The sequence below is a fragment of the Mustela nivalis genome (genome assembly GCF_964662115.1).
Source record: "Mustela nivalis genome assembly, chromosome: 13".
NCBI lineage: Eukaryota > Metazoa > Chordata > Mammalia > Carnivora > Mustelidae > Mustela > Mustela nivalis.
In genome coordinates, this window is record NC_139032.1 from 92,832,150 (window position 1) to 92,848,145 (window position 15,996).

Sequence of the window (15,996 nt, forward strand, 5' to 3'; positions counted from 1 at the left end):
GGCTGAGCGAGGGGCCGCGGCACAAGGCGTCCGTCCGGAAGCGGGGCGGGGCGGGCGGCCGGTGCTTCGTCCCCCGACGGTTGCCCAGGAGGCCGCGTACCCCGTGCCCAGGCAGAGAAGGTGCCCAGGGGGCAGGCGCGGGCGCCGCTGCGGGGCTGGGGCCACCCGCGGGCGACATGCAGGTGACTTCCGGCCGCCGGCCGCTGCCGGGGCTGCGCCGCCTCCTCTCCGCCGGGCCCGGGGCGCGGACTCACCCCGCGAGGGGCCGCTCGCCCCACTTCACAGGATGGGGGTCCCGGCTCGGGGGCCGCCCACGCGCCCCCACCCTGCGGGCGTCCATCTGGGGCCGCGGACCGCCGCGGCGGGCGAGTGGGGCACAGCGAGGGCCGCGTGGGGAGCTGCGCCGGCTGGCACCGCCCGGGTCAGGCCTGGCCTCCTGGGCAATTCCGAGGGTCGCGGCGGCGGCCGGACACCCGCGCCCGTCCTCCCCCGCCCGCTCCCTGGGAACAGACGCCTGACCCTGCTTCCCCCTAAACGACAAACTTGTGAACCATCCGCTCCTTCCGGGAGAGCCGACCCTTGGTCTGGCCTTGCCCTGACTCATGGCATGAACGGGGACAGTGGACGCCCGGGCCGGAGGGAGGGGACAGTGGACGCCCGGGCTGGAGGGAGGGGACAGTGGACGCCCGGGCTGGAGGGAGGGGACAGTGGACGCCTGCCCCAGAGGGAGGGGACAGTGGACGCCCGGGCCGGAGGGAGGGGACAGTGGACGCCTGCCCCGGAGGGAGGGGACAGTGGACACCCAGGCCGGAGGGAGGGGACAGTGGACGCCCGGGCCGGAGGGAGGGGACAGTGGACGCCCGGGCTGGAGGGAGGGGACAGTGGACGCCTGCCCCGGAGGGAGGGGACAGTGGACACCCAGGCCGGAGGGAGGGGACAGTGGACGGCCACCCGGGAGGGAGGGGACAGTGGACGCCCGGGCCGGAGGGAGGGGACAGTGGACGCCCAGGCAGAGGGAGGGGACAGTGGACAGCCGCCCCGGAGGGAGGGGACAGTGGACGCCCGGGCCAGAGGGAGGTGCTGGCTCCACAGACAGATCAGTTCATCAGATAAACGTCCAGTTTGGAGGTTCGTGTGTGTGAGCGCAGGGGGAGGAGCAAAGGGAGAGACAAACTGCCCCGGAGCGTGGACCCCCACGCGGGGCTCTGGCTGGGTCACGGCCTGAGCCGAAACCAAGAGGCAGATGCCCAGGCGGCCACATCTGTTGACTTTAAGAGCTGCGGCCAGTTTCTTCCTGAAAGGCTGGAACGATTCGCGTTACCTTTTCCCCACACGTTCACCAACATGGGGCACGGATGTCCTAGTATTTGTGCCAAACCCAAGAGGCAAGAAGCAATAGGTCATCCCTCTTGCTGGCCTTGGGGGTCTCCCATGGGCTAGGAAGATTCTGCGACCTCCTTTCCCAGGTTAGCTCTTGAGACCGTCACTCCCTCCCCCTCCCGGCTGCTGTCCTTGATGTACAATGACCCCTTCCCTGCCAAGGACCTTCTGCCTCCACCACCACGTCCAGCTACTGGGGCAGGTGCATGGGTCAGGGCCGCAGCAGCCCCGGCCTGCCTCGGCCCCCACCTTGCCCCAGATGCTCATCCGCGGTGTCCTGGGCCTGTTCCCCGGGGCACTGGCCCTCCCACCACACTTCTCCCCAGTGCTTACTGGGCCAAGGAAGAACCCAGCGGCCAGACATGAAGGCCTTGAGCCTCCCACCAGCCCTCCTCCAGTGCAGCTGCCCCTGAGGCCCCAGCCAGACCCCCAGATGGCAGGTGAGGGAGGGGGCACATGACTGAGCTCCTGGCTGGCCCCGGGCTGAGGGCTGGACAACACAGCAATGTGCCTTCTGAGCCGCGGGGTGCAGGTGGGCGGGCATCTTGGGGACAGCCAGCCTCCCGGCCCGCATGTGAAAAACAAGACACTCGGGCGGCCTGCACAGACCGTGGTTGTGCGGAACGGGGGCGAGGCATCGGGCTCAGGCCCCTGAGAGTGCTAAAAGCCCCCAGTGACACAACTTTGTATGCAAGAGCTCGCGGACAGGCATCTGATCTACCAGCTTACCTGTTCCTGTGGATTCTGACCCTCTGCCACCCGGCCCTGCAGGGGGTGCCCTAGGAGCACATGGGAGGCAGCAGGAACAGGCGCCCCCAGAGCCGGTAGGCCCATCCCAGGAAGGGCTGCTGACTTCCAGGCTCCCAGCACCGGAGGCTTCATGACTCCTAGACTCTTGCCAAGCTGTCCGCTGGTGGCTTCCTGTCCTGCCCAGCCCGAACCTGCCGCCCCTCCCTGGACCACTAGAGACCAGGACCCAGCCAGGGAGCCAGGCTCGACGGGGCCCAGCATCAGCACAGGCTCGTCCGGGAGAGGGTTGCCAGCTAGGCCCACACTCACTTCCCGACAGCCTCCGGCAGCCCACACAGGGTCCCTCTGCTCGCAGGGAAGGTCTAGGGGCCCCACCCGGCCTCTCTGTCCAGGGGCCACGGCGGCAAACTTGGACCCATGGGCCCGGAGGTCTCTGGGTCCAGGAAGGTAGCGGGTGGTGCTAAGAGAGAAGAGCCAGGCGGCCGCAGCAGAGGGTCGGGTTTAATGGTCACTCTAAGGGGTATCGTACATCCTTCAGAGCCCAGCACATGCCCCTGCTCCTCCCATAGCTGAGGGCACAGCCAGGTGTCCTCACACCCAGGCTCTGCGGAGGGGGGCCTGCCCCCGAGCCCCAGCAACATACAAGAGCCGGCCCTGCTGGGCCCCAGCTAGGCTGCATGCCCCAAATCCGCCGTGGCTCAGCGCTGCCGCGGGGTCCCCACCCACCGGGGCCCAGCCCCGGCCCGCCCCTGCGGAACCTTTGCACTGAGAGAGGGCTACGACCCAGGCTGGCAAAAGCTGAGCCGCACCACGGCATCAGGGGGCCCGGCGGGTGCAGGAGGACGGGGAGCCGGGGGGGCCCAGCTCAACCCAGAGCCTCCTTGGGGACAAGGGAAGGCGCGCCCCTCCCCTGCTGCCCAGGCACCCCTGCTGGGCCGGCGCGGCTGAGGTCAGAGGAAGCAGGGGCGGCGAGAAGGTACAAGCGCACACCATCAGGGACTCGGCCACGGCCGGGGCCAGGCCGGGCAGCCGGGCAACACTGCTCCCCCGACGGGCCGCCCTGGTGCTGGTGATCAAATAGGGCAGGGCAGAGGAGCGGGGAACAGACGAGGTCTTGGACTCACACGGGGCTGGGTTGTCTACACCGTAACTGGTACCACAGCACTCAGCTACTCGACTAGTCACGCTGCTTCCCTCCGGACTGTTCCGGGGCTGTGAAAATTGCACTTATGTCTACGGACCCGAGGAGAGGAGGTGCCTCGGGGCAGGGCCGAGGCCCCATCGGTGCCCGGCCGCCAAGCAAGCCCTGGCCACGGGGGCGAGGCTGGTCCCGGGCCACAGGGGCTCTGACCTCAGTGGGCTGTGGTGCAGGGAGGGCCAGACCCCCAGGAGGGAACCTGAGCGACATCTGAGGGTGCCCTGAAGTGGGGACCCACGCGGTCCTGGGGCGCACACAAGTGGCCCAGCCCCAGCCACTGGTCCGTGGAAGCAGCCGGGTGGGGGTCCCGGCCCTCAGAGAACATCCTCAAAGTCCAGCAGCTTCGAGTGCTGACGGCTTTTCCACAGTCGGTACAGCCGGAAGTCAAAGTAGGTCTCGATCATCTGCTTCCCTGGGGTACGAGAAGAAAGACCAGGGCTCAGGCCTCACCCCTGGGCCCCAGCGCTCAGGCGGAGAACCAGCCTGGCCCTGGCAAGCTCACCTTGGGCCGACAGCTCCAGCGGGGACTCGAAGGTGACCTTGTAAGGGGTCATGAGGGTCCTGAGGTTCTGGAACAGCTGAAAGGGCAGGGCGGGGCCATGACTTTAGGGCAGGGGAGGTATGGGGGAATGGTGTTCAGGGAGCAGGAACCCCCCACCATTGACTGGGCTCAAGCACAAGGGGCTTCTAGGGGCTGAAGGAAGAGAGGAGAACGGAAGGAGAAATGAAAGGCTGTCAACTCTCGTAGTGGGTCCGGGGTCTCCAGAGGCCTGGGGCAGGGCTTGGGGGTCCCTGTACCTTCTCCCCGTTGGGGTTCCCCAGAATGTAGCAACCCATGATGTGGATGACGTTTGGCTCCGGGTTCACTTTGCTCATCAGGCGGCTCAGGCGCTTCCAGAAGCTGGTGTGGGAGGGGCTGGGTCACTAGCAGCCTCCAGCCCAGGCCCCCGCGCGTGAGGAGGGGCAGGCCAGGGCCCAGGACCCGGCTCTGGAGACAGGAGCATCGTGGGGAGGGACCGCGGGGACGGCGTGTGCACCCGGACGCCGCCTCCACGGGCGGCCCACTCACTGGATCATGTCCTCCTCCTTCTCCACTTTGGCGAAAGTAGCCACCTTGTTCTTGAGCAGGTACAGGTGTCCTGGGCCGCCCTGTCAGAGACGGGGTTGGCCACGTGGGGTGCACACAGAGGGCGTCCACGCGCGGCCCCCCTCACACAGACACGTGCTCGTTCACCGGTGTGCGAAGGCTGCACGTTCTGTCGAGAACCTCGTCCCCCTAGCAGGAAGGGGCTGAGCCCTACCTGGCAGAAAATCAGCATCTTCCAGATCTTGGCCCCTTTGTGGTAGATGTTCAGCTTCTTCTCTATTTCCTCTAGGGAGGGAGGAGTGTGAGCTGTCCCTCAGTGTCCCCTCGTCCCCCACGGCCTGGAGGTGAAGCCCCACACCGCATCAGAGGACGGTGGGGCCACGGGGCACATACCCAGAATGTCCTCAAACGTTGCGTGCTCGTGGTCCTGCGAGAGACATGGGCCACACTCTGGTCAGGGCCCCTCTCGGGCCGCGGCCCCCCACCCCCAGCCCCGGGCTGGCGCAGAGGAACTCACGTAGAGGATGGGGATGATGGACGGGTCGTCCCTGCGGATGATCGTCGGGATGAACTCGGCTTTGGGGACCTTGGAGGAGATGAGCTGGAGACAGCACAGGGGGCGGCTCAGGGCCCAGCTGCCTCAGACCCAGTGGGCGGTGGGAGGTCCCAGGAGGTCACCCCCCACTGCTGGGCAGCCTGTGATGGCTGCATCATTTCCAGGCAGAGCCTGTTGGGCTTCTGGACGAAAGAGAAACCCCCCACCAGCCCACGACTGCCTGGAACAGGAAGATCATAAAGACACCCGACCTCACCATGACCTTGGGGGGCACAAAGCCCGCGGTGTCACAGGCCACTGCCTCCAGGCCCTTCTCCGTCTCCCAGTCCAGATCCTCGAAGCCCTCACCCAGGGTGCAGTGCGAGCTCTGCAGGTCACTACCTGAGGGGCAGGATGGGTCACCAGGGCTGTGGACCCCTCGTAGCACCTCCAGTCCCAGCTGGAACCCGCAGACATGAGCAGTAGACGGAACCCAAAATAAAGGCTCCCGGAGGGTCCTCCAGGTCAGCAAGTAATCCAGGGTGGGTGACAGAGACTAACAAAGGCCACCACCAGCAACACTGGCCACTGCCACCATATGCAGCTACCCTGTGGACCCCCACACAATGCCAGCAGGGCAGGCCCCCCGGGGCCCTGGAACCAGGAGCCGGGGCAGGGCAGCCCTTGGCCCCCAGGTCTCCCAACACAGCACACAGCACCCTGCCCACGAAATATAAGGGGCCAGGCACCCCCACCTCACAGATGGGTAAGCTGAGGCTCAGAGAGCAGAAGCGCAGAAGCCTAGCTGCCCAGGCAGGAGGTCTGCCTGGCGGAGCACAGGAGCTGGGGCCTGGGGGGGCGCTTCTGGGGGCAGGTGGGCCGGCCTGGCCGGGCACCTACTGTCTCGGGAGTCGTGGGAAGTGTCGGCTTTCATGGGGGTGGGGTCGCTCCAGGACCGGCTGAAGCTCCGCTCGCGACGCTCCGCGAACGCTGCAGTGAGAGCAAAGCAGGTCAGCGGTGGGACTGGGGCGGGAGGGGCAGAGCCTGAGTTGACCCTGGGCCTCAGCAACCCAGAACAGGGCTGGCTCCTGGCTCTGGGGCACCACTTGGGAAAGCGGGAGGAAGGGTCTGTGGCTAGGACGTCGGAGGGCGTCAGTCTGGGGCGCCTGTGGGCCGAGTCTGGCATGCTGGGGCAGGGGCTGGTGCCCCAAGACCCCAGTGGGTGTTGGCGAGGGAAGAGTGGGGTCTGGGGCCTAGGACCAGTAGAGGCCAGATCTGTGCAGACGGTTGGGGGCAGGGCCTGTGCAATGATCTGTGTGGGACAGAGCCTGGGGTGGGGCTGTGCTGCAAGCTTGGGGGTGGGGCCTGGAGCCCAAGCTGAGCCTGAGGCAGGGGTTCTGTCACAAGGCTAGGGGCGGGGCCAGAGTCCAGGGTTCCCTGGTGGGGCTGCGGTGGGGGTTTGGGACCCCCGTGTTTCTCTGGTGCAGCGAGCAGCCCGCAAAGCCCCAGCCGGCCAAGAGCAGTGCCACGTGCCTGCCCACCCTCCTGCCCTGGGCCTTACTCTGGGCCTTCACCCTTCGGCTGCCGACCATGCGTAGGTGTTTGCGGAAGTTCCTGGGGAAGAAACATGGGGGGCTGGTGAGGATCGCCAGAGTGGGTGGGCGGTGGACCAGTCCCCCATGCTCCCTGCTTGGCGGGTCTGCCGTCACCTCTTCAGGAAAGAAATGCCTCGCGCCCCTGCGCTCCCCTACTAGCCTACCGCCCACCGCCCGCTCCGAAGCAAATCCCACCCCGTCCCTCAGGCTGACACCTTCGCAGGGCTCCCCTTTGCTGCCAGGACAAAGGCACAGTGATCAAACCTTCTCCTGCTCTTGGCCCCATGACAGGACCTGCCCCTTGGTGACCCTCCTGCCTTCAGGAACCCACCCCCACTGCCCACCCTTCCAGTCCCTCTCTGAACCCCACCAGCCTCCCTCGCCAAATGGTCAAGGGCTCCTGCTTCCTGTGCTCAGCACAACTGTCTGCACCAACCCCGGGTAGGATTGGGGCCTGCAGACACTCCCTCCCTGCTCTTACGGCCCTGGGTCACCTCAGAGACAGGTTGTCTTTACCCCCAAATGTGTGCCCTACCAAGGTCCAGGGTCCAAGATGGACACGGTTTCTGGCCACATCTCTGAGGTGGGGCTCAGGGAGGATAAGCCTTGTTGCTGACCCCACAGCTCTGGGGTTCAACGGTCAGAGAGAGACAGGGGTGGGCTAACTGCCTGTAGTTCCACTGTCAATGTACCCCCAAAACACAGGTCTGGGGGCCCAGGTTCCATGACCTCTCCTGCCTGCTGCGTCCCCAGAGCAGGGCCAGGCCAGTGGTCGCCACCGCCCTTCCCCCATCAGGTCTGCCAGGGCCCAGTGGGCCCAGACCAGACCAGCACAGACAAGAGACGGACCCTGGTGGCGAGTGGCTGGCAGGCCCTACCTCTGGATTACAGACGCAGAATCATTCTCCCGTTTCCGGCGCTTCCTCTCCGCGCAGCCCCTGAACACCCTGAGAAACCACCACGAGTCAGCACTGCCCTTGGCCGCAGGTAGGGGGGACTGAGACGTGGGGACAGAGGCGTGAGCCAGGGCCTGGAGGGGCATCCAGGGCGCCGGGCCAGGCAGAAGGACCCTGGCCTGTCTCACCCTGTCCTCCGCCCGGCTCCTGGCAGGCCCTGCCGTGGCCGTGGTGCCTGCTGGGACGTGGCACTCCCTCACAGTCAAGGCCCAGGTCCCTGGCCTGCCCAAACCTATTTGGGGGTGGGAGGGTCCCCCAGGGACAACCCCAGTGCTCTTAGGCTCAAGGTCCCACAGAGTACTTACGAGATGCTGGAGGAGCGGCGGGAAGGGGCAGCGTGAGAAAGAAGACACAGTGAGCCACGACCCCACAGCCCCCTAGGTTCCCTGTTATTGCCCTTGTCATGGACTCCGGGGGTCCCTCACTCATACTCCAGGCTCGAGCAGGGCACCAGCTGTGCTGTGGGAAGCCCGCGCAAGGGTGGTGGATGAGGAGGTCACGGGCCCATGCTACCAGGTGCCACGACACGGTCAGGCGGGCACAGAGGCCTGTTTCTGCTGGCTCTGGGCCTGGCGGCCAAGGTGACCACTCCCAGCCAGCCTGAGGGCGGTGATGGGCTCCCTGGAGTAGCATAAGGGGGACACTGCAGCCAACAGTGCCTCTCCAAAAGGAACTCCGCGTCCGAAAACCCAGGTACGTGTCATAGAGAAGAGCAGGCCCCCACAGGGACGCCTGGGGAGTGACCCTCCGAGAGGCACAAAATACAAGGAGGCCGCTGTCTCGGCAGCTGAGATGAGGCGGTGCCCAGGAGAACCACCCCAACCGGAGACTGCAGCAGCTGCAGCCCGGGGCCAGGTCCCCAGAGGACCAAGAAGGACAGGGGAGGGCCAGGAGAGCAGAGGGCAGGGCCGTGGGGAAGGCAGGGGTGATGACGGATGGGGCGAGCGAGAGGCAGGGGGAGGCTGGGGGAGGCCAGCAGCCGGCCCCGCCTTCCCTGAGACTGTGTCCCATCTGGCAGACGTGGTAGGACAGGGGCACGTGGGGCTGCTCGGAAACAGCCACGCCGGTGGGCCTCGCGGGCGGGAGAGGGTCTGGCAGTAGTTCCTGAGCACCAAGAAGAGGCCCCAGGCCGGGGCCCCGCGCCGTGGACACCCAGCAGGTGTACGACTCACGCTTGCATAGTTGTGGTTGCGGTCTGGAAGCTGAAGAGGTTTTCCTTGGGGAACCACGTACGGATGGGGGTGTCATCTGCAAGACAGAAGGAGGGACGAGGGTGGCTTGGGGGTTTCCTGAAGCTGCCAGGGAAGGGGCTGCTTCTGCCCAAGCCAGTGGGGGAAAAGCACCAGGGTCCCCTAGCCCTCTCCCAGGTGGGCGGACGCTGGCGTGAGGCTGTACGGTAACATGTGCCGGCTCACGCCGAGACAGCTCAGCAGCTTCGTGACGGTCGGTCTCTGCCCAGCTTCCCCTGGGGCTGCTGACGGCGGAAGCGCGCGCCTCTGTGAGCACAGCCTGTGTCCAGGGGCCCAGAGAAAGGGTTCACTTCGCTGCCCTTTGGAGAGGAGGCACAGGCCGGGGACAAGGGCTGCAGCCTCTCTTGGGGGCTCCCGGGCCTTCTCTGCAGGCCACCCACTCCACTCCCTTGGACCATTCCAGGAGGGGGAGGTGGAGGCCCTCACCCGGTGTGGAGACAGTCCCGCTGAGGGCTGCCCCTTCTCAGGACTCCTACAGCTCCTACCCAGGGCAGATGAAAATTTGCTCTACTTTCTCACCCTGACCCCAGCCCCAACCCTTGCGCTCTGTCCATCAGAGGAGCATGAGGTCACGGAGGTGAACTGCCCACACCCCTGGCTTGTGCCCTGATGCCCAGGCAGGCTGCGGACTGGGAAGACCAGGAGGTAGCCTGAGATGATGTGAGGGCGCAGCTAGTCGGCACGCTGCTTTCCAGGAGGTGACCCCAGAGCCGGGAGGCGTGGGGCTGCTCAAGTGTCCCCGAGAGGCCGCTTCTCCACGTAGGAAGCCTTTAGGGCTCACCGACCACCCGCACAGCACCACAGTACCTGGCCAGGCCCCAGACACTACGTGCTTCCCAAGGTTATTGTGAACGTCGTTGGCTGGGGCCCAGGGCAGAGACTGGTCCCCAGGACTCCCCAGAGGCAGCCTGATATTCTAATTGAGCCATGTTTTCTGTGTGCTCCACCCTCGAGAATCTCTTAATCGCCCTCCTCCAGGAAGCACTCCTTGACTGACTTGGTGCCGCTGGGCCCCTGCACACCCTCCACCTGTCCAAGCCTCACAGTGGTTGTGGCCAGCATACCCCAGCATCGGCACCCTGCCCCCGAGCCTGCCCTCACCAGACACACGATCGACACTGTACATCCTCTCCAGCTTCTTGCGGCGGCTGGTGGCCTCAGGCAGGGGTGGCTGGTCCAGCCCAAAGGCCCGAGGGGAGGGGCTGGGACCAGGGGCCAGCTGGGCGCATCCGGGACATTCCTTGGAGCCCTGGCGGCTGCCTGCCCAGCTCTGGCAGGGCCTGTTGACGTCCTCGCGGCTGCCCCCGGGGCTGGCACGCAGGGGCTGGCTGTGGTGGTGGGGGTGCCGTTCCCGCTGCCGCCGCCCCTTTACCACGGCCAGCTCGATGGCCTCGGCCTCCGGGCTGGGCAGCAGGGCCGGCTCCCCGGAGATGGTATACACGCGGGGCTGGGGGCCCTCACCGGCCGGCTTCCCACCGACAGCCTCCTCTGAGAGGCTGCCCTCGTAGCGGCCATTGGAGACGAGGGAGAGGCGACGCTTGTTCTGGGGGGCTGGCTGCATCTCGGGGGAACCGTCGTGGCCAGAGTAGGCATCAGCCAGCAGGTGGTCTGGGGAAGAGGTGCCAGGTGAACTGCAGCCCTCTGGCCCTGCCCTCCCCGTCTCCTGGTGTGGTGAGGGCAGGGAACTCCCAGTGAGCGCCTGGCCCAGGTGGTGGGGGGGCGGCTGGGCTGCCCTGCAGCCCCAGTGACCGAGTTCTAAGCCCCTGCCATCTTCAGAAAAGGAGCTTGTGACCTGCGTATCCTCTCGGAGGCTCCCACCCTCCTCCTACCTGGGCCCCCAGCCCTGGGTGTGTGCCCGCGTGGGGGGGCAGGCCATGCTACCTGTGGTTGACGCGGGGGGAGGGGAGACAGGAATGAACATGCCACCTCCCAGCCTGCCACTGCACCCATGCGCCCAGTGCCAACTTCTCCCCTCCCCCCCACCAGCTGGCCCCCAGAGACAGCGGTGCCAACCCTGGGGGTGCCAGGAGGCCTGTTGCCATGCCAACGGCCCAGGCTGGGTGGGTGCCATGGTGATGAGTGACTCTGAGCTCCTCCTGGGGCTCTGGGCCAGGGAGGGCAGGGGGCGTGAGGAAGCCAGCCCAGCAGGGCAGCTCCTGCTGCGTGCTCCCGGCCCTGGAGCTGGGCCAGGCCTGGGGCAGGGGACATAGCATCCCTAGGCTGTGGGGGTGGCGGGGGAGGGGGGTGCGCTGCGGACCAACCCCGTCCGGGCACCTCTTCCAATGCCCCTACCTGCACCGTTCCGATTCTCAGGGTGACTCTGGGACAGGTACTCGCCAAACGCTCGGGCTGCTCTGAAGGGTGGACAGCGGGGTGCGCTCTCAGTGCACCCGGGTCACTCTGGACGCTCCTCAGAAGGGAGCTGGGGTCCCCACCCCCCACCCAGCCCTTGGGCACCAGCCGGGGAAGGGTCGGGGTCACTCACGGCCGTCCGTGCCGTCCCGCCCCCAGAAAACCCAGCGCGGGCAGGGCGCAGCTCCGGGGACCCCCGCCCCCCGCCCCGGGTCCCGGGGCACAGCGGCCGGCGCCGGGGCGAGCGCTCCGTCCGGCCGCCGTCACTCCGTGCGCGCGGTCCGCGCGCGGGGGTCGTGAGGTCGGGCGCGTCGCCCACAGCGGTCTGCGGAGCGCGGCCGCGCCGAGCTGGGGGTGGCGGTGGGGGAGGGAGACGCGGCGCGGGGCGGACGCCGCGGGGCACCGGGCGGGCGCGGGGCGGACGCCGCGGGGGAGGGCGGGCGCGGGGCCCCGGCGGCCGGCCCGCCGCACTCACCGCACTTTGGCCGCCACCGAGGACATGGCCTCGCTCCTCAGCGCCCTCCTCCGGGAGGCGGCGGCGCCCATGGTCGCGGCGGCGGCGGCGCATCCCCCGGCCTCAGAGCGCGCCCCGCGCCCGCCGCCTCCGCCGGGGTAGCCGCGCCGCGCCGGGGCCGGAGCTGGGGCTGGGGCTGGGGCTGGGGCTCGGGCCCGGGCCCCGCATGGCCGCGCCGGGCCGTCCGCGAGTCCCGCCGCACCCGGAGAGCGCGGCCGGGGCCGGGGGCGGCGGCTCCGCCCACCGCGACGTCACGGACGGGGCGGGCCCGGGGCTCCGCCCACCGCGACGTCACGCCTGGGGGTGGCCGCCCGTGACGTCGGTGCCCGGCGGGGTCGTCCGGAGGGGACCGGGGAGGTGGCTCCGCCCACCGTGCCGGCTTCGGGGCGGGGGGGGGGGAGGAGGCTTGGGGGGGGCGCGGAGACACTGAGGCCGGCGGTCCCCTAACTGCAAGGGCCTAGGCCCTCGGGTTGGGGGGCTCCGTGCCCCTGGAGACCTGCAGGGGCTGCGGACCCCAAAGACGCGGGGTCGGAGTTGTCCCTCCTTCTCTACAGAAGGGCTCCCCGGTCTCGGTGTGGGCGGCATAGTTCTGCGGGGGAGGATGCCCGACAGGTCAGGAGGGGGCTCCTCGGTTGGGGGGGGCTCCCCAGTCCCGCGCGGACCTTGGGCGTCCTGCTTGCCTGGTCACGGGGGTGCCTGGGGTCCCCCCTCCCGTGGTGGCTTCGGAGGACAGCAGGCGATGCTCCCTGCCCCCTCCCCCAGGGTGCACCAGTGACAGGCCGGGCTGCTCTCCGCCAGACGGACTCGGCGAGGCACACGTCCACACAGTCGGATCCATCTTTATTGATACATTAAGCAGGTGCACAGGGGACTCCAATACCTGTCCGAGGCACCGGGCCCCACAGTGGCGGGCACAGCCCAGGGACTGCTGTCCGAACCCAGTGCCCCAGTCCCAGGTCCGCCACGCAGCTGGACCTCCAGCCCAGGGGAGGCTGACTAGGGGGCTCCCCACCCGGTCTCGCTGGCAGGCTGGGGGAGAGGCCCTCCACGGGGGCTGCTCTAGGGCGCACGGGAGGGGAGACCTCTGTCCATCGCGGTCTGAGTGCCACGGGTAGCAGCAGCCCCGGGGCAGTTCTGGGAAGCCAGATGGGGGTTTCAATGCTGGAGGGAGGACTCGTCGTCCTGGAAGCAAACAGCACGACGTCAGGGTGGGGGTGAGCCTGGACGGCTGACCCTGGGCCAGGTTTCTCTGGCTCTGCACTGCAGGGCAGCAGGGAGCGAGCAGCTGGCCCGCCCAGAGCCCTCAGAGCTGACTCAGCCCAGGCGTGCAGGCAGGTCCGGACAGCTCACCGAGTCCGAGCCTGCACGGGCCGGGGCGCTCTGGAAGTCCGCATACGCATCCTTGGGGCCATCCGGCAGCTCCTCCTCATACTCCGTTTGGTAGTCAGACTCGTCTGGGCACAGGGGAGGGCTGTGTTGGTCCCCACAAGGGCAGGGGCTGTGCCACAGCGGTCATCACGCCGCGGGGCTGCTGGGAGGGCCTAGTGGCCAGGACAGCTTGTGGGGCGTGCTAAAGGTTAGAAGGGGACACTGCCAATGTCACCCTCAGCTATGCAGGTGTGTATCCTGAGCCCCGACTCACCATCCACTGTGGCTGCCTTGGCCGGCTCAATGCGAGATACAATCTCGGCGAGGTCAGTGAAGGAGGCGTTGGGGCAGGTGAGGACCTGGAGGGCCGAGGTGGAAGAGACATGCGGCCAAGGCCACAGCTCCCCTGGTCCCCACACCACAGCCCTTGGCTGCCTGGCCAGTCCGCAGCCCCTCTCTGCAACCCTCTGTGGTCTCAGCCTGCTGAGGTGCTCAGCCCCCTGGAGTTGGGGCAGGGCAGGGCCTAGAAGAAGCGCAGAGGCCAGAGCAGATCCCCACCCTGTCCCACCATGAGCAGCAGAGCCACAGTGAAAAACAATGGATGTCAGGGCAGAGGCCAAGAGATGGTTCCCACAGGGCCGCGCCCCTGCCCCCATCCTCTGGCCCTGGTGGGGGTGTGTGCCGAGGTCCCGCAGGCTGCAGGGAGCCCTGCACCTCTCAGGCCTGCTGAGACAGCCAGAGGGCCGGTCCCAGGAGGGAGGGAGGGGCGCTAGGTCAGGCACTCACGTCACAGGCCTTCATCTTTCTCGGCCCCTGTCGGTCCTGCAACATCTTCTCCAGCACGCCACTCCGACCCCAGATGTCAAAGACTGTCCGGCCATGCTGGTACCCCACTTCCTGCACACACACCAGGGACCCGGGGAGCAGGAGTCAGGAGGCCCCACTTCTGGGCTTGGACCTGAGGGCAGGTGGGCACCGCGCCCCAGCGGCACTCACACAGATCTCGTCGAACTTGCCGAAGTCCAGAGTGCCGTAGCCGTCGATGGGGGGGCGCAGGTACTCACAGTACTCGCTGTTCTTCACCATCTCCAGCTGCCGGACGCAGCACACGTAGGCCAGGCGCGTCTGGATCTCCGCCATGTTCAACACCTGCCGCCCTCACAGCGTCTGAGCCAGGCTCTTTGGGCCCCCCGGGCCCCACGGCCCCCAGGCGGGTGCAGCCACCTGTGTCTCACACCCCAACCCGTGCCCTCCCTCTCCCAAGGGGAGACATGTCTCTGCTAGGCCTGGGAGGAGGGCGGTGCCCAGCCAGGGTTCCTGGGAAGGGGATCCTGGCGGGGAACGGGCCTGCTCCCCCACCCCAGCGCTGGTCTAGCCAGGCTTCCCGACACGGACAGGGAGCACGTGAGCGCACCCCTGCTGGCTTGGAGCCTGGAGACCACTGCAGCCCTCCTCCGCCCGCAGCACCATGCTGGGCATCTCGGGGACAGAGGCACAGAGGAGCCACAAGGAGCCCCTGGCCGCCCGGGCCCCGGGCAGAGCTCTGCCTCCACCTTGACTTTCGTGGCCAAGGGGTTCCAGCGTTTCCACAGCAGCCACCACCCAGACAGCGCGTCGCCGTAGTTGGTGAGGTCCGTCTCGTCCTGGCTGCCCACGTCGATGGCAATCACCACCTTCGCCCCCATAGACCTGGCCACATCCGCTGGGGAGGAGACAGCCGTGCTTACCGCCTGGGACAGGCCTGCAGAGCCCCAGAGCGGAGGAGGGCTGGGGGGCGGGGCAGAGCCTGCAAGGGCCAGAGGGCTTGGGTCCAGTGTCACGCCTGGACTGATGCACAGAGCTCTCCGACAGGTGGCAGGTGTGCCCAAGGAGGGGCACCCACAGCAACCCTGGCCCTTCCTGGCTGTTAGTTCCGACCGCAGGTGCAGACGGGCCATGACTGCTCTCAGCTCCTCTGCTTGGCCCTTGTTCCAGGCGCGGCTGAGCTGCCAAACGGCCACATGCTGGGGGCGCACGACGGCCCAGTGTGCACACAAGGGCTGCCGTCTGCACGCGTCTGTGCACTTTCTCAGGGCTCCACGAGCACACACGGAGGAGACCGTGTGCCTCCGGCTCCCCGGCAGTGGAGGTGGCCCCGGTACCTGGGAGGTTGTTGATGTAGCCCCCGTCCATCAGCAGGTGTCCGTCTCTGGGGTCACAGAGGGGAGGCATGTAGCCTGACAGAGACATGCTGGCGCGCACGTACCTCCACAGGGAGCCTGGGGGAGGGGCAGGGCGGAGGGCTTGGCACCAGGGCCGGCCAAGGGGACGGGAGGGGAGCTTTTCGCTGCCCACACCGGGTTCCTGCCCGAGACCCTCGGCCTAGAGCGCTGACAGCGCGGGGCTCTGAAGTCTACATGTCTGACGTCCGGTGGATGACACCAGGCCTGGACAGACAGACACACCTCCTGTTCTTCCTCCTCCCCCAGAGAGGCTCTCTCCACAGAGGGAGAATGTGGAGGGCCAGAGGCCCAGGGGAGGCCCTGCCAGCTCTACAGGCTCCCCACCTTGTGCTGTGTGTGCCGCAGCCTCCTGTGAGCCCCACGGTCCCACTCACCTCCAAGGAGACACACGCGCTCAGCTTACAAACCACTCTGCCCTAGAAAAGGGCCCTCGGCTGCCACCCACCCACTGGCTGCCTCACGGTTCCCAGCTCAGCAGTCTCCCCCCAGCTGCTGACTGGAGCCCACAAAACACACGCCCTCCAGGTGCCCCTCGCCACCCCCCACCCCCGGCCTGAGTATGCCCTTCTCCACCCCCCACCCTGGGAACAAGTGTGCCCTCTGCCCTGCCCGTCTCTGCTCTCGGTTCACACTGCTATCTCGCGGCCCACACGCTCACGGCAGGAACCTCTCTGGGTCCAGACCTCCCTGAGCTGCCTTCCTCGGGTCATCTTGGTGCTTCCCCTGGCTCAGACAGCTTCTAGGTTCTTTGCCTGCCCCCCGTCCCCGGCCCCAACCCCCTGAGCAGGT

At 67.6% G+C, this 15,996-nt stretch overlaps 2 protein-coding genes across 13 annotated transcripts in view; both read right to left on the reverse strand.

Annotated features, from left to right (window-relative positions):
- Window positions 1-2,611: 2,611 nt before the first annotated feature.
- On the reverse strand, window positions 2,612-11,825 carry NSMF (NMDA receptor synaptonuclear signaling and neuronal migration factor). 6 transcript variants are annotated; one of them, XM_082696442.1, is made up of 15 exons: window positions 11,579-11,819; window positions 11,044-11,105; window positions 9,853-10,359; window positions 8,674-8,749; window positions 7,424-7,492; window positions 6,512-6,564; window positions 5,847-5,940; window positions 5,228-5,348; window positions 4,933-5,016; window positions 4,809-4,842; window positions 4,630-4,700; window positions 4,398-4,477; window positions 4,127-4,229; window positions 3,831-3,906; window positions 2,612-3,740 (listed from the first exon to the last, which is right to left on the reverse strand). In XM_082696442.1, exons 1-15 carry the CDS (start codon window positions 11,647-11,649, stop codon window positions 3,643-3,645), a joined length of 1,599 nt encoding a protein of 532 aa, XP_082552568.1. In that variant the 5' UTR covers window positions 11,650-11,819; the 3' UTR covers window positions 2,612-3,642. The 6 variants fall into 6 exon arrangements, with proteins under 6 accessions (XP_082552568.1, XP_082552572.1, XP_082552570.1 ...); XM_082696446.1 differs by lacking the exon at window positions 9,853-10,359 and having other exon boundaries at window positions 11,579-11,825; XM_082696444.1 differs by lacking the exon at window positions 5,847-5,940 and having other exon boundaries at window positions 5,228-5,352; window positions 11,579-11,820.
- Window positions 11,826-12,440: 615 nt separating this feature from the next.
- The window catches only part of PNPLA7 (patatin like domain 7, lysophospholipase), a 57,630-nt gene continuing 54,074 nt past the window's right edge, over window positions 12,441-15,996 (reverse strand). For all 7 annotated transcript variants that reach the window (XM_082696379.1, XM_082696378.1, XM_082696377.1 and 4 more), the window contains 7 exons: window positions 15,127-15,243; window positions 14,539-14,687; window positions 13,982-14,134; window positions 13,772-13,882; window positions 13,260-13,344; window positions 12,968-13,071; window positions 12,441-12,799 (listed from right to left, as the gene is read on the reverse strand). In XM_082696379.1, the coding sequence (XP_082552505.1) occupies window positions 12,773-12,799; window positions 12,968-13,071; window positions 13,260-13,344; window positions 13,772-13,882; window positions 13,982-14,134; window positions 14,539-14,687; window positions 15,127-15,243 (746 nt within the window). In that variant the 3' untranslated portion in view covers window positions 12,441-12,772. The remainder of the gene's footprint in view (window positions 12,800-12,967; window positions 13,072-13,259; window positions 13,345-13,771; window positions 13,883-13,981; window positions 14,135-14,538; window positions 14,688-15,126; window positions 15,244-15,996) is intronic.

Bases quoted from the DNA above. Each gene is read 5' to 3' on its own strand.
- NSMF (XM_082696442.1), bottom strand. From the start codon at position 11,649: ATGGGCGCCGCCGCCTCCCGGAGGAGGGCGCTGAGGAGCGAGGCCATG. The intron at 7,493-8,673 runs GTGAGTCGTACA...GTGGTTTCTCAG, and splicing joins GCAACCACAACTATGCAAGC to GGTGTTCAGGGGCTGCGCGG. The intron at 3,741-3,830 runs GTGAGCTTGCCA...CTCGTACCCCAG, and splicing joins GCTGGAGCTGTCGGCCCAAG to GGAAGCAGATGATCGAGACC.